The 14,929-nt window shown below is 48.9% G+C and overlaps 6 protein-coding genes across 6 annotated transcripts; 3 read left to right on the forward strand and 3 right to left on the reverse strand.

Moving 5' to 3' along the window:
• Positions 1 to 247: 247 nt before the first annotated feature.
• VTN77DRAFT_9163 (uncharacterized protein) lies at positions 248 to 4,089 on the reverse strand (the record flags this gene model as incomplete). The annotated part of the gene is made up of 6 exons (XM_069425741.1): positions 248 to 418; positions 476 to 2,854; positions 2,907 to 3,048; positions 3,098 to 3,221; positions 3,276 to 3,787; positions 3,854 to 4,089. 6 exons carry the CDS (start codon positions 4,087 to 4,089, stop codon positions 248 to 250), a joined length of 3,564 nt encoding a protein of 1,187 aa, XP_069274109.1.
• Positions 4,090 to 4,873: 784 nt separating this feature from the next.
• On the forward strand, positions 4,874 to 6,521 carry VTN77DRAFT_9164 (uncharacterized protein; the record flags this gene model as incomplete). Its single annotated transcript, XM_069425742.1, has 4 exons — positions 4,874 to 5,132; positions 5,190 to 5,655; positions 5,710 to 5,770; positions 5,835 to 6,521. 4 exons carry the CDS (start codon positions 4,874 to 4,876, stop codon positions 6,519 to 6,521), a joined length of 1,473 nt encoding a protein of 490 aa, XP_069274110.1.
• Positions 6,522 to 7,176: 655 nt separating this feature from the next.
• Positions 7,177 to 8,107, forward strand: VTN77DRAFT_9165 (uncharacterized protein; the record flags this gene model as incomplete). Its single annotated transcript, XM_069425743.1, has 2 exons — positions 7,177 to 7,278; positions 7,475 to 8,107. 2 exons carry the CDS (start codon positions 7,177 to 7,179, stop codon positions 8,105 to 8,107), a joined length of 735 nt encoding a protein of 244 aa, XP_069274111.1.
• Positions 8,108 to 8,823: 716 nt separating this feature from the next.
• VTN77DRAFT_9166 (uncharacterized protein) lies at positions 8,824 to 10,461 on the reverse strand (the record flags this gene model as incomplete). The annotated part of the gene is made up of 2 exons (XM_069425744.1): positions 8,824 to 9,423; positions 9,484 to 10,461. 2 exons carry the CDS (start codon positions 10,459 to 10,461, stop codon positions 8,824 to 8,826), a joined length of 1,578 nt encoding a protein of 525 aa, XP_069274112.1.
• A 470-nt stretch (positions 10,462 to 10,931) lies between these two features.
• Positions 10,932 to 12,353, forward strand: VTN77DRAFT_9167 (uncharacterized protein; the record flags this gene model as incomplete). The annotated part of the gene is made up of 3 exons (XM_069425745.1): positions 10,932 to 11,031; positions 11,102 to 11,268; positions 11,334 to 12,353. The coding sequence occupies 3 exons, from the start codon at positions 10,932 to 10,934 to the stop codon at positions 12,351 to 12,353; spliced, it is 1,287 nt and encodes a 428-aa protein (XP_069274113.1).
• A 188-nt stretch (positions 12,354 to 12,541) lies between these two features.
• Positions 12,542 to 13,997, reverse strand: VTN77DRAFT_9168 (uncharacterized protein; the record flags this gene model as incomplete). The annotated part of the gene is made up of 9 exons (XM_069425746.1): positions 12,542 to 12,599; positions 12,654 to 12,803; positions 12,865 to 12,900; positions 12,985 to 13,242; positions 13,353 to 13,500; positions 13,577 to 13,708; positions 13,768 to 13,788; positions 13,860 to 13,914; positions 13,965 to 13,997. 9 exons carry the CDS (start codon positions 13,995 to 13,997, stop codon positions 12,542 to 12,544), a joined length of 891 nt encoding a protein of 296 aa, XP_069274114.1.
• Between the last annotated feature and the right edge of the window lie 932 nt (positions 13,998 to 14,929).

Raw genomic sequence — 14,929 nt, forward strand, 5'->3', positions numbered from 1 at the left:
CATTCCGCACTGTACTCTTGTCTGTTTGAATCAGCTGAGGGGAAGTTTTCTCCATAGTTATTCAAAGGAAATAATGGGGGATAAATAAAACCATTATATTTACATGTTAAAAATCCTAAGCGCAAGTAACAAACAGGAAGATATGTGAAAAAAAAATACCATCCAAGCCCTCTCATGCCGTTCCCAGCGTCCAACATAACAATAAGCATATAACCGTCATAAACATTTTCCTGAATCAACAGATGCATCACGCGCTTGTTGTGACCACTCTGAAACCTGCATTCAGTGTCTTCGTGATCTCTTCGTTCTTATGTGGCAACAAAGACAAGGCATAAGCCACATCATTCCACTGCCTCTCCGTTTCACAGCGTGCAAGCCGTGCTGCCAACTTTTCTGCAAGTTGTTTCGCATGTTTTTCCTGCAGAGCAAGCATGTCAGCTTCCACGTCGACTTTATGAGGATGAACAAATCTTACCTTCTCAACAAAACCGGCGAGGAATTTAATGATTCGTCTCAAAGCCCCTTCGTCCAGATTCGTCTCGGAACTCAACAGACTGAATATGTCAACAAAATGGTTGTAGACCGCATTGTCTTTGGTCGCCAATTCAGTGAAAAACATGCGTGCCAAATCCACGATCTTCTTGTCATCATCCTCCAGGCATTTGGCCATTTCACCGAGCTGGCCCTTGACTTTTACCTGTCCAGCCAGGATCAAGAAGGTGAGTGTCATCAGACAGGTGCGCTTGACAGAAGCATCGCTGTCATTGAGTCGGCGGTAAAGGAAGTCCGTATTTTCATCAATCAGATGGTTGAAGCAGACCGCCATGTCCCCCAGAGCAATCACTGCATTACTGCGTACTATAGGGTCATCCGATCGCTCCATGATGGTGATGAGCAGTGGAAGATTCTTTTCACAATACTCCGCGGACACGCACATCAGTTTAGCCATGCATAATGTGGCTGCTGCCTGCAGATTGCGATCTGGATAGGCATTGTTATTTGCACATATCTCGGTGACCAAGGGTCCAAAGTTAGTCAGTAAGGAATTCTCTCCATAGAGAAGCTCGCGTTCACGGATATGAGCCATCGCTTCAGTGAAGTCATCTTCCGTGGTTCCACCGATCAAGTCCAGCTCATTATCATCCGCTTGGTCACCCTTTTTCTGCTGAGCCGCGTTAGCCGCTTTGTTCTTCTCTTGCTCAGCCTTTCGACGCTTGAAGTCGAGTTCACATAGTTCGAGATGTACAATCTGCTTGATGGCAATATGGCCCACGATAAAGAGAAGCTGTGAGAGCGCCGTGGACGTCGGCTTCGGTTTCGCCGATTGACCATCACTGGAGGGTGTGCCCGGCCGCTGTTCCTCTCCCTCGGGGATTGTCTGTGTGGGAGATGGTTGGCGAAGATGAGACTGGAAAACGAACTTGGTCTTTCGGCGGATAATATCCGAGCAGAGGACGTCCGGATGTTTCGACAGCGCGTAGATGGCTCCAATCGCCTGCTCCGCCACTCCATACCATTCTTTACTATCCGTAGCGATTTCTATCATCGCCGCCAGCTTCACTAACACAGGGTGATCATTAGACAATTTTGCCACACCGCTGTCCTGGCTCTTTGCTTGCCGTCCAGGTGCCATTCTCCGGAGTGCGATACACGTATATCTTGCGAGGACCAAGTCAGAGCGCCCCAGGCTCCCAAGGCCAATCCGCAGCATTGCTTCGGTTTCCTTCACGACGACCTCTGGATCAGCTAAAGCGAGCATTCCGAGGACAATAATTGCACCTCGGCGCTGTTTCTTCGATATTTCCCTCTTCTGCACACTGTAAACCTGCCAAAGCTTTGCGATAACGGCATCTGATATATGGCCGGCTTTCATCATCATGCTGAGGAGCTGTTCGAGAGACGTCAACTCCGCCGGGGTCGAACCAAATGTCAGACTGATCATATTGCGAGCAATATAGTTTGCAGCATCGTTGGGACTGAAGGAGTCAGGAGCATCGAAGAAAAGCCCTTTGTAGCAGTCAATCAGATGGGTCTGGACTCCTTTGCCCTCGTCACTGTTCCCTTTGGTCCAGATGAGTCGAAGCATTCGTCGAATTCCGGACCGTGCAGTCTCGACTTTGTACGCGTCAAGCACGACAAAAAAGTCCATCGCTTCGATCACCTCACTCTTATTTCGAGATGAGAGCAACTGTGACACGATTCGCGAAGCCGAATGCAGGACTTGTATAAAGCGAATCGCCTCAAGATAGTATTTTCTGGTTAGTTGAAGTCTCGCAAGCAGTTCCGACGTTGCGGCTTCCTCCGCCGCCTTTTGCACCGCTGCAGCTTTCTGCTCCTCAGTCATTCTTGGGGCCTTCGATGGAGAGTCATCCGGCATTTGTGTCGCGTCGTCCAACAGTTCGCTGTCAACATGAGTCTCACCCAGGCCTGGTGTCTCTGGTGGAGGTTTAAGGGCATTCAGCTCAGCCTCGACAGCCTCGAGTCGGGCAGCCCAATCTTTATAGGACAACTGCCCGCCATGCATAACGCTGAACGGGTGAGTGGATACCAGTTTCGCCAGCAACTTGATGGCGTTTCTTCGCACATTACTGCTCTTGTCTTCAAGGCTCCTTGCTGCCAACTCTGCAGCGGTCTGTCGCCGCTTGGGAAACTTTTGTTCCAACTCGCACAGTCGCATGTAGACCTGAATGGCTCGACAGCGGCAGTAGGGATTGATGTCCAGAAACCGCTCCTCGAGAACATCAAAGAAGGCATTGATTTGAGTTTTATAGTTCTCGCTCCTCTCATCCTCCTTACTGAGATCGGCGATGAGGTTTCCGCAGACTTCAATAATAGCGCAGCGTAAAGTGTAGGACTAAGAGCCGATTAATCATGTGCTCAACTTCTGTGTAAGACTTGGGAATTACCTCGCTATCAAGCTGCTTGGCGAGAAGTGTCATCTGCTTCATGACGAGCCGAGGGGCAAGCTCTGACAGCTTCACGATGAATGCCGAGACCGACTTCGGGCCTCTCGTGTCATTTGAGTTAAACTCCTTGTTTGCAAGTTCCCTGTGATGGCGTCAGCAACAATTCGGTTGCGGGTCAGGATGCTTCGTACCTCAGTATCTCGTCTGATAGCTGGGTATAGTCGTATTGCTCTGCAAGAATGTGCAAGAACTCGGCCATTGGCTCCGAAAGATGCTCAAAATAGGTCAAGCTCTGCACAATCGATGTTTGTGCTCCTGTAAATGCTGTCAGCAGAGTAAGTCTGACTAACCAAGCTGCTGATATCATACCAAAGGCATGGCCATGGTGTTTCACTGCGATACACAGTACTTTGAAGGCATGCATTCGAATTGCCGTGTTCTTTACGCGCTGCTCGTTCTCGAGGATGAGGTATACCGAACGGGTGAACAGATTCACAAAGGTATCCCTGTCCGAAGTCGTCATGAAAATCTTTCCTAATTTGAGCTTCAACACCTTGCACATAGTTTCCATGGAGATCTGGATCTGTCCCGTCCAGTCCCAGTTGCCGTCCTTAACGCCTGTTTTCGGCTTTCCGGACTTCCCAGGGCCTCGACGGACCGGAGCGGCATCTGCTGGCTTCTCCGCCGCCTTGATTTCCACTGCCGAAAGCGCCCATTGCAGGAGAAAGCCGTACATCTCAAGGAGCTGTTTGTGTTGCTGAACCACTTCTTGCTCGTCGGCCTCGAGATCACTATGGATGATATCCGCTTCGACAGCGAGTCCGGAGACGATCAAATCGAGGATCTTGCTGAGACTCTTCGATGGTAATACGGCGCAACATCTGGAAGGATTTTGCAATTCAGCTTCAAGTCCATCTGGGTAGCTGGAGCAAGAAGATAGGACACACTTTAGCAGAAACTGTAGCGAGTCAAAGAAGGAGGGTCTCATCAGGGCCTCCGGGTTTTCAGCAATGCCATCGACGATCGGATTCACCACGCTGTCGACCAGCGCTGTCGACAGCAGTTCGGGGTCATTTTCGCAATCAACAAGTTCCGGATCAGCCTCCAGAGTAGGCACCGTGGCAGGGTCGCTCAGATAATATTTCAACGATTCATTGATGTCGAAGTCTATTCTGTCCTCCATGGTGGGCGACAATATCACCGTGAAATGTTGGAAGGCTGCGAGGTTGGTTGTCGATGGAGGAGCAGCATCAGTCCGTCGAGGTGGGGATCCCCATGCAGTGTTGACTGTTATCGCGCCGCCTCTGTTTGTGTTTTCCCCTTTTCGTCTGGCGGGTTGTGGTCTAGCCTGTTAAGGGATGGTGCAGCGGGTTTGTTCAAGCGATCGCCTTATCTCGTTGCCAACGCTCCAGCGCGTAACTTTTGTCGCTTCCGCGTCTAGCTGCGTAATAATGTACGTAGTAATATAATACCTGCCAAAGGACTTGGGCATGGCTGGTTTCTCAAAGTTGAGGGAATTGCGGTGCAGGCAGAGAACGCATCAAGCGCATTGGAAATAAAACAGGTGGAAACAACTGTAAACACTGGAGGCGCACTACGGAGTACTTGGTACCTCGGTAGGTAGTAAAGCTGTTATTCTTCCTCATGACGAAAACAAAAACAGCCCACCCATGCCACTTCTGGCGATATCGCTCGCCGCCTTGGGATTCGGTCCGCGTTGCGTCCACAGCAGACAATGTCTTTGCAAACATAACCTCGTGGTGATGAGACATCCTTTTGCAAATCCGCCATCTTTCACCATTGATACTGTCGTGGCCTCAGTTAAGTACTGAAAACTGACATCTTCGTCTTGCAGAAAGTCTTGACCATACGCATTTATCTCGAACTCAGACAAAACTTCGTTCTCCACTCTATTACCCACCGGCAGTCCTTCAGTTTCGTTCTTCTTTTCCAGACCGGTCAGGATCATGTTGAATGTGCAGGCCGCTCCCACGGATGCGTTTGGAACACACGATGAGGCTACGCGTCAGTCGGTGAATGAAGTGAAGGAAACTGGCAAAGACGGAGCACCCAAGGAGAGCAATGCTTCCCCGAGTGAAAGCGACAACGAATACGAGGTTCCTGAGGAAGAGGTTGATGAATCGGTCAAAGAGGACATGAGGAAGCTCGAGGAGACGTTTCCTGGAATTTCGGAACAATTTCGCCTGATCAATCGAATTGGAGAGGGTACATATCCCCTTGCTCTCGAGAAAGCGTCTTTTCGCTAACAGTGGCTTTTTCAAGGAACCTTCTCTACAGTTTATAAAGCCGAGGATCTCCTCTACGACCATTATCAGAATGACTGGGATCTCGACAATGATCCCGACAACGATCAGTGGGGGGCCCCTCCATCCAAAAAGCGCAGGCTGGGCGATAACCCGGGGGGGGAGTTGTCGTCCAGGAACCGGAAAAAGAAACCTCGATATGTGGCACTAAAGAAGATTTATGTGACGAGCAGCCCACTCCGTATCCAAAACGAGCTTGAGCTCCTGCATGATCTTCGAGGATGCAAGTCTGTGTGCCCGTTGATCACAGCTTTCCGGCATCAGGATCAAGTGGTCGCGGTTTTGCCCTACTTTCCGCACACCGACTTTCGCATCCAATACCGCACTTTCATGGTCGCTGATATGCGCCATTATTTCCGCTCTCTGTTCACGGCGTTAGCCTCAGTTCACAAACACGGCATCTTGCACCGAGATATCAAGCCTACGTAAGAGATGATTTCCGGGTATTTGGCCAGCAAATACTGAACTCGGGCTTCTAGGAACTTTCTTTATAATCCTGAACGTCGAGAGGGAGTCTTGGTTGATTTTGGACTGGCAGAGGTGAGGTCTCTTTTCTGTATCGGATAGCGAGTACTATATGACTTACTCATTTGCGACATTTTAGCGCCAGGGATCTGATTATACGGGACCGTGTCTCTGTACCTATCCGCCCCATATACGCCGACAAAAGTTACTCGGGAGCTATTATTCTTCCCATGGAGCGACGCCGTCAACCGGGTATCCCAAGAACGATTCAAGACCATCACGACGAGCCAACCGAGCCGGCACCCGTGGATTTCGTGCTCCGGAAGTGCTCTTCAAGTGCACCTCTCAGACCACGAAGATAGACATGTGGTCTGCCGGAGTGATTCTGCTCACCTTGCTCGGCCGACGCTTCCCCTTCTTCAATTCAGCAGATGACGTTGAGGCACTGATCGAAATGGCAAGCATTTTCGGTACTCGCCGCATGAAGGCAGCTGCGGCAATGCATGGGCAGATCTTTGAAACGAACATCCCTACGATCGGAGAGAAGGGTTACGGTTGGGAGAAGCTGGTGATCTGGTCGAGCTGTGTGCAGGACCTCACCGAGAGTGAGAAACAGGCCACTCGTCTACTTGCTGGACTCATGGAGCTGGACCCCACCAAGAGACTCAGCGCCCGAGAAGCGCTGCAGCATGAGTTCTTTACAGATCCTATTGATCATGACGTGGAATGGGGTGGTCACCCCGAAAGCAACGATGAAGGCGGAGAGTCTGACGGTGATGATGAAGAGGCAGCAGAAGAAGGAAGGGATGAGATGGCCATGCTTTAATGTCAGTCTGTATGATATTGGAGTGCCACAATGGTTGCTAATGTCTTATAATATCAATATTGGCAATATGACACTGGCTGCAGATCACGAAAGTTACCGCAAAAGCTGTACAAACGATACAAGCTGTTGCGGCAATCGAGGAAATATCAAAACACTAATGTCTAGGATGTGTGTCTGCCTGTAGAAATTTAAATGTATTAGTGGCTGGTCTGGCTTTTGACTTACTACCTCCCAAGTATGGCTTGGCTATCTCATGCAGATGTTTTTGTACCCAATCAACCTTCGCTGTCCATCGGATATCACTTGCCACGAGAACTATCACGTGAACAACGTATGTGAATCTGGCGTCATCGTAGCTGCGACCGGATGATCTGAGAATGAGACATAACTTATATAACTAACTTCTATGTACTAACTAACGTCTTGGTCGGTAGGTCACAAGCACGCTGCACTCCTATCTATCAGATCTTTCTCTCATCACAACGCATAAGAAAGCTCACTGTTATGCTACCCCTACATCTCAAAGCTAGATATTAGAGGACTCAAATTCAAGTTGAAATACATTAACATTATCAATTTACGCAGCGGGCATCGCTTCCTCCTCCCCTCTTTAAACGTGGGTCTGTATCGAGTACCTGTCAGGAGGGCCATGTCAATGGCTTGGTTCTGCTCTGGCTCGACCAATACCGAGCTCATCGAGAACTTGTATAATTCGGGTCTCATCAAGAATGAGCGGGTGAAACGGGCCATGCTTGGGGTGAGCTTTTTTCGCCATGCCCTAATACTCCGGGAAACCCCTCTCTTTGTGCCCCTCCTTTGGACTCTAGCCATTTGCTGCACTCAGCGGCTGAATGATCCCCTCCAGATTATTGATGATGGACCTTCCACGTCAACAAGAGATAACTCGGGTGTTTCTATTGGAGCTGAGCTGACAATTGAATGACAATGTCAAGGTTGATCGCGCTCACTACGCCCCGTCTAGCCCATATTCTGACTCTCCACAGCCTATCGGCTATGGCGCGACCATTTCCGCACCACATATGCACGGACATGCTTGCGAGTACTTGATCGACTTTCTGCATCCTGGCTCCCGGGTTCTGGATATCGGATCCGGGTCGGGCTACTTGACGCATGTCTTCGCGAATCTGATCACTGATTCATCGTCGTCACCAAGTGACGCTGACGGCCATGTGATTGGGATCGACCATATCCAGGAACTGGTCGACTTGGCTCGCAACAACATGCAGAAGTCGGAAGATGGTCGCAAGTTCCTGGAGTCCGGAAAGGTCCAGTTCATCACTGGGGACGGTCGACTTGGCTGGAAGGAAGGGGGGCCCTACGACGCCATCCATGTCGGCGCCGCCGCAGAGACCCTTCATGACACGCTGATAGAGCAGCTGCGTGCGCCAGGTCGGCTGTTCATCCCAGTCGAGTCTGCGCAGGTAGACAAGGAGCTCAAACAAATGGGATTAGCTGGTCCACAGCATATCTGGGTCGTGGATAAGAAAGCGGATGGATCGGTGCACAAGGAGAAAGTATTTGCTGTCAGCTATGTTCCATTGACTGATGCGCCGTCTAAGAAGTAATCTGCTCTGAAGTTATTACCTTCTGTACTCTGTCGACTGATCTACAGTACGCCTGTTATTCCGTCGACAGGATCTCGATACGAGGCATGAAGAAATTCAGTCAAAACTCAATAGAATCGATTTCTTTTTTATCGGAAGATGACTATCTGGATATAATCATCCTTTATCAGAGTGCCTTATGTTGCAATTAGTTTGTGTGAAAGAAGCCAAGTGCAAAGAATGTGCGTACTCAACGATCACTGCGTAGTTGAATTCAGACGCATAGCATACTTGGAAGTTGATGCAGACCTCATTGGTCACGAAGAATCCATTCTTCTATTTTTTTTAAGACTTTCAAAAAAAAAAAGTATTGATAGAAAACAATTCTTTCAGAAAAAAAGTTAAAAGGTCCACGTCCGCGGATTGAGTATCAATACTTGTCAAGATACTTGAAGGACTCCTTCTTCTGAATTGATCTCTCCGTCTAACGACTCTGTAGGAAACTGCGTCTTTTATTACACATACACAAACACGATTGAAAAAGTAGGAGACAAGACACCCGTTGGATACAAGAGGGAAAACGAGACACATTCACCAATCTTTCGCCTTTGAACACCACCCTCAGTAATTAAGACATTAATACCGTAGCCAAACCTTTTGCATAATGGTCCAGAAAATACCCAGGATTGAAAGTATGAAAATGAAACAGAGCTGGACAAATGAGTCCCATCAAAATTCTAACCGAAGGGAAATCCGCCAGGAAAGTTGAATCCTTGGGCTGAGAATTTGAATTGCGGTCCACCTCCCTGCTGGAAGAAAAATTGCTGACGGCCATGTCCCTGACCGAAGGGGTGGCCTTGGAACGGATTGCCTCCCCTTTGAGAATGGGGATCGTTGGGATCATCACCACTATCGTAGCGGGCCCTCAGCTCGGGGTCGGAAAGGACTTCATAGGCTTCATTTATAGCGGCCATCTTCTTTTCAGCTTCCTCCTTAGTCACCCCTTGAGCCGTAGCCTTGTCTGGATGATGGATTTTAGTGAGTTTCCGATATGCCCGCTTTATGGTCCGCTCATCTGCGTCACGGCTCACTCCCAAAACCTTGTAGTAGTCCTTCTGTTTCGATCTCTTTAGCAATACATGAGCCTTTTGCAGGAGATCCTGGATTTCTCCAGAGTTCTGATGATACTCCTTGGCAGTGTTGAGCGTATGAATGGCCTTTTCGAAGTCGTCCTCATCCATGTAGACTTGGGCCTGGAAAAGAAGACCATGAAGAGACTGAGGATTACGTTGTAATGCCTCAGAGCAATAAGTCCTCGCCCGTTTTTGTGAACTCATCTGCTCCGGAGTCATGGTCAGTTTCAGCCAAGATCAAGAAAAGGGCAAAGCGGAACTTACACCTCGATAAGCCTCACAAGCGGTCTCGATAAGAAATATGTACAGATTATCAGGAGCCTTAGGATGAATAAGACCAGATTCTCGGGCTTCTTTCACATCCTGCTTGACGTCCTCTATCAGGCCACTCTCGTCTTCATTGCCAACCATCAGGTTCGCCGCATTGCTAAATTTTCGTTTCTCCATAAAGCTCAAGAGCTGTTCCACTCGCTTGGCAAGCTGTTTTTCCCTGCGGAAAAGACGGCTACAGGCCTTGGAGTCCGGATCAGAATGCAGGCATTTCCGGATTTGAGCCACACCACGCTCAGTATCCCCCAACGCGTAGAAGAGCATTGATGAGATCTGCAGATGTGGTTCCACCGAGCCGGGGGAAATATGAAGAACATGGCCCAGGTCACTAATGCCCTCCTGAATGTCGCCCTTCTCAAAGCGGCATCGTGCCCGTGTCTGTCGCAGACTCAAAGCTGTACTCGCCTTCATGATAGCAATCCCCGCCTGAGTCACACAAGTATCCCAGTCGCCTTTTCTTTCAGCCTCATCTGCGAGTGCTGCTGCAGCCTGTGCCTCCTCGAGCTCTTTGTATTCGGCTGAGGATCGCTTGCCAGCCTTTTCGAGGTCCTTTTTTGCACCAGCCCAATCTGCAGATCGTGTCTTGATACGGGCACGCTGAAGCAGAGCTTCCTCAAAATCAGGTTTGAGCTCTAATACACGGTTAAAGTCATCCGTCGCCTGTGCGTCTCTTCCAAGGGAAAGATAAGTGGCGCCGCGTTGAAAGATAGTAAGGTAATTAGTCGGATCCCGCGCGATGGCGGCATCGAAATAGGGAAGAGCATCTCGCGGAGCACCTCCTGCGAGGTGGGATTTGGCTGATGAAATTAAGGAAGACAGAGGCGTATCGGGAGGTATATCAGAAGCTTGTAAGCAATGCCCATTATGGAGGCTTGCTAACAAGATAGCCAGGGATGTCAATGAGACTCGCATTATGAATGGCAACAGAGAGCCTGTTGAAGGTTTGCAAACGAGGGCAAAGTCGCAGAAAGATAGGTAGATCCTCGATGAGGCGACTGTTCACATTATTGCGGTCACCAGGAGCGAGAAGTTGGTGGAATGTTCAATGATGTTCGTATATGTACTCTTGTAGTCTGGCCTTTACGATAAGAGGCGTAATAGTGGTATCATTACAGGTAATTACAGTATGGACCTGTCAGTGGGCATTTGGTCACGTGACTTATCTAGGTTCGTCAAAATTTCTGAAGATGTACCAATACAGACAAGCTATGGATATCAGTCGCATTTCAATAATAATACTGACCAGAGTAGTCTGGTGAGAGCAATGAGTATGGATTTTCTAGCTCCAAATTCTTAGCTGCCAATTGAGCTCACGAGAGATACTATATATATAGCAGACCAATCCTTTATCTCGCATTATCACTCCTCTTCGTTGCCGCAGTATGTTCGGTGCTGCTTCCGTATGCTCAAGATGTCTTCGGCAATCGTCTAAGACCATACGGAGGCGACTATTTCTCCTGCAGAAGCGACCTCACACTTCGGGTATCTCCTTTCACGTCTCATCTCTTCATAATTTCAAGTTCAATGCTGACAGTGTTCGCTGTCTCTTAAGATGCCGGTCTCTCAGCAGCATTGCTCAGCCGGGCCCGATCGATAGCAGAGGAGCATGCTAATCTCTCCGAACTTTTGGCGGAAAGTTTCGATGCAAAGGTTGCAAAGCGAGTCGGTGAGCTCGCACCGGTCGCTAACGCTTTGAAGGAATGGGATAAGGCCAACGAAGTGGGTTCTGGTCCCGGAAGGTCCTGTGCTGGTGAACTGACAGTCTGGCTTTCGGATTGCGCCAGTCTATCTCAGAACTCAGGTCATTGCTCAATGATCCCGAGACTGACCCTGAACTGCGGTCTCTCGCTATCGAAGATCTCGAGTCCAGCACTGCTAAACTTCCCGCTATCTCGGACAACTTGAAAAAATCCCTCGTTCCAAAACATCCTTTTGCTGATCTTCCTTGCCTGCTCGAAATCAGGCCTGGTGCAGGCGGGGATGAGGCCGGCCTTTTTGCATTCGAACTCCTGAGAATGTATATCGCTTTCTGCTCCCGCCGAGGCCTCCGAACGAACATTGTGAAGCAAGAGATAGAAGATGGCCCTGCCGAAGACCGTCTCACTGAGGCAATTGTGGAGGTTGAGAATGAAGGCAGTTATGACATTCTCAGAACAGAAACCGGCGTACACAGAGTTCAGAGGGTCCCTGCCACGGAGACGAAAGGCCGCACACACACCAGTGCGGTTAGTGTGATGGTGCTTCCAAGCTTCCCTGAAGCTGGAGGAAGCGAGAACGGTGCCCATAATTATGACGACCCGAACAGCGATTACTATGTCGATCCCCAAGAAGTCCGTTCCGAAAAGATGCGTGCCAGCGGTGCCGGAGGGCAGCATGTCAATAAAACAGAATCTGCCATCCGGTTGACACACATTCCAACCGGAATAACGGTCTCCATGCAAGAGTCGAGATCTCAACATGCAAACCGCAAGAAAGCATGGCAGCTGTTGCGAGCCAGATTGGCCGAAGCAAGGAGGGAAGCACGCGAAGAGGAGATGGTAAAACTCAGAAGGGGCGCCATGGGCGGTGTTGCTAAAATGGGCCGTGGTGATAAGGTTCGCACCTATAACTACGGTCAGAGCCGATGTACCGATCACAGAAGCGGCATCACAGTGCATGATCTCCCAAGCGTCCTCGATGGTGGCCATGGCCTGGAAACGGTCATGGAGAGTGTCCGAGGGTGGCTGGTGGACCGTGAGGTCCAGATGATGGTCGCTGAAGAGGCGGGCAAAGGATCTTCTGGTATAAATGCAAAAGGCAAGTAAAGAAGCCCCTGATGTTCAGCTACTTTGAGCGTGAGGCGCATTCTTGAGTGTACTATGTATGTATTTTTAGATTTCGATATCCTCTACCGTACTGGTTTAGCACAGCCTTACACAATTGTACAGTACGATCTCGGTAGCTACCTATGACCCGTCAAGGTATTGTCATGCCCCTTTTACTCTCTTCAACCTTAGATGTATTTTCTCTCGGGATCGAGGAAATCCAAACCCTCCATCGTCTTCTCGTACCTATGAATGCGTCAGTCACTGTTCCATTCACGCAAGTGGTAGAAGAAAACGAACATGGTGAAAACGATTCCTCCACTAAGGATCAGTCGCGCTAGACGTGGAACAGCACCAGACCAGAAAGTCGTGATTCCCTCGTCCTTCAAAATCCTTGCAGCGCAGGCAAAACTATTCTTGTAGTTCTTCCTTGCTTCAAGCGATTGCATTCTGACTTGGTTAGTAAAAAACACAAAGAAGGGGATAATATGAATAAGAGGCTTGAACCCACCTAGTCTTCACTGTATCGAGCGGCTGCGTTACATAGCTAGACAAGAATTAGAAATCAGTTGCGTCTCAACACATACAGACAATGATGACTCTGGAAAAAAAGAGTCGAGAATTGACCTACACTGTGATTAGGCCTGCAAGGCCTCCGATAGCAAAGGTGCTGAAGGTTCCCAACTTCTCACCAGGCGCGACGTAGCCTTGGGCAAACTGTTTCAATGTAGTATAGCTAGAGAATCTCGTGGCAGAGTTGGCAGCTTGTCTTGCTGTCGTTGGTACCAAACCTTGGAAAAACCCTCGGATGCCCCTCTCCTGAGCGATGATTTTGCTGCCATGCAGAAAGCCACGCATTCGAGGCTTGCCAGACTTGCGATCGTCAATCCTATTGGACCCCGAAAAGGAATAGGAAGCGCGTTAGAGAAATGATTCACAAAAGCCTCAATCATAGAATCTAGAAATAAGGACAGGGAGGCAAAGCAGAGGTTCACGAACAGCTGAGTTTTAATACTCTCGAACGGAGTTACCGCCAAAAGTGACTCGGTGAAACCGGCACCGAACCCAGCGATTACAGTGTTTGGCCCGGATATGTTGCCGTTCTCATCCTGGAGCAGAGATTTGAACGTATCAAATGCGACAAATCCTTGTGGGGAGTTAGAAGTCCAAGACCAAGCACCCAGCACGTTTCACAGGGATGCAAGTCCAATGATTGCACTCACGTATTCCTGCCTTAAGAGAATTTCCGACAATCAATGTAGTACATCCAGCATACCATTGTCTTCCGAACGGGGGCCAGGGGAGCTTCTTTGAATCTGGTAATCTGCGATTGAGCTGGGTTCGTGTCTTCGCAACTGATTACGTAGGGAGTTAGTGAAACATATCTCTCATAAAGACAGAAACACTTCCGCACATTCTGCAGGGTAAGTTATTGCTGGAAAAGATGTTAGCAAGTGATTCACTTCATTACTTTGCCTGATTAAAATGCGGATTGCGTTCACTTACCAATCTCGACAGCTCCTGCAGTAGAGCCGGCAATGATAGACCGCAAGCTGCTCGGCTATATCGCAACGTCAGCGAGCGAAAACATGGCAGCAGCTCGAAACATACCTTGGGCCTTTGATCTTGCTCCGTCGGTGCCATTGGGACCAGTACACAGACATGTCCAGCGGTTGAAGATATTTGGTTCTTCAAGTAACGGATTTGTCTCATCGCAAAATTGTACGGCGGTCATGAACTGCAGTTTGCGCAATTCACACCCTGATGAGTTCATTTAATTACATTTCCCTTCGATAGCAACAACCGTCACGATACTCTGCTTGGTGCTAGTTAATATGTATTACGATGGATGCTAATGCACTCTCTGCCTGTCTCTGGAATCTTTAAGCCTTGGGGTCTTTCTCTTTTGATCCTTACTATAGTACAGTTAATAAGGCTGTAAAGACCATTAGCCGATTAGAATCCTCGGATACTCGGGATAACTGCCTAGAGAGTTTCGGAGGGAAGGCTTGTCATTTCACTAGATGTTAGGTACATGAAATTGTTCTGCGCAAAAGTGCTTCTCATGAACTCATCTAGAACTCCTCCTACTTTTTTTTTTCTTTTTTTTTTGTCTTGCGCTGAGTCTTTTCTCAACTGAATATTTCGAACTGTGTAAACTGCCAAGGCTTTTGTGGAGGCTCCGTGAAATGAGCCCATATTCACAAAATTGACAGAACTTGTCATATAAGAATCCCGTGGGTGCTGATGTTCTGAGGGAGAGGAAGACCAGGAGAAAGAGGAAAGGTAGGGAGCTTCTCCCAACGATAAAAACTGTCATCAAGCTCACACAGTTAACCCAGAAAACATCCACTGGTATGGGACATAACCAGCTGGACTATAGTCAAGAAAAACCTCGACGGCGAGCTGAAACAAGGAGCGAATGCAACCGGAAAGGCCGAAGGGACCGAAAGACCGACAAGGAAGTCAAAGAACAGCAGCAAGCTGAACAAAACCGAGGGCAACACGCTCCTTCCAAGAAACTGAGAGAGTTGGTGGGACATCAGAATTCGATCCACTTGCCCCAGCGAGGAAGT

Source organism: Rasamsonia byssochlamydoides, assembly GCF_041956645.1.
Source record: "Rasamsonia byssochlamydoides strain NRRL 3658 unplaced genomic scaffold VTN77scaffold_83, whole genome shotgun sequence".
NCBI lineage: Eukaryota > Fungi > Ascomycota > Eurotiomycetes > Eurotiales > Trichocomaceae > Rasamsonia > Rasamsonia byssochlamydoides.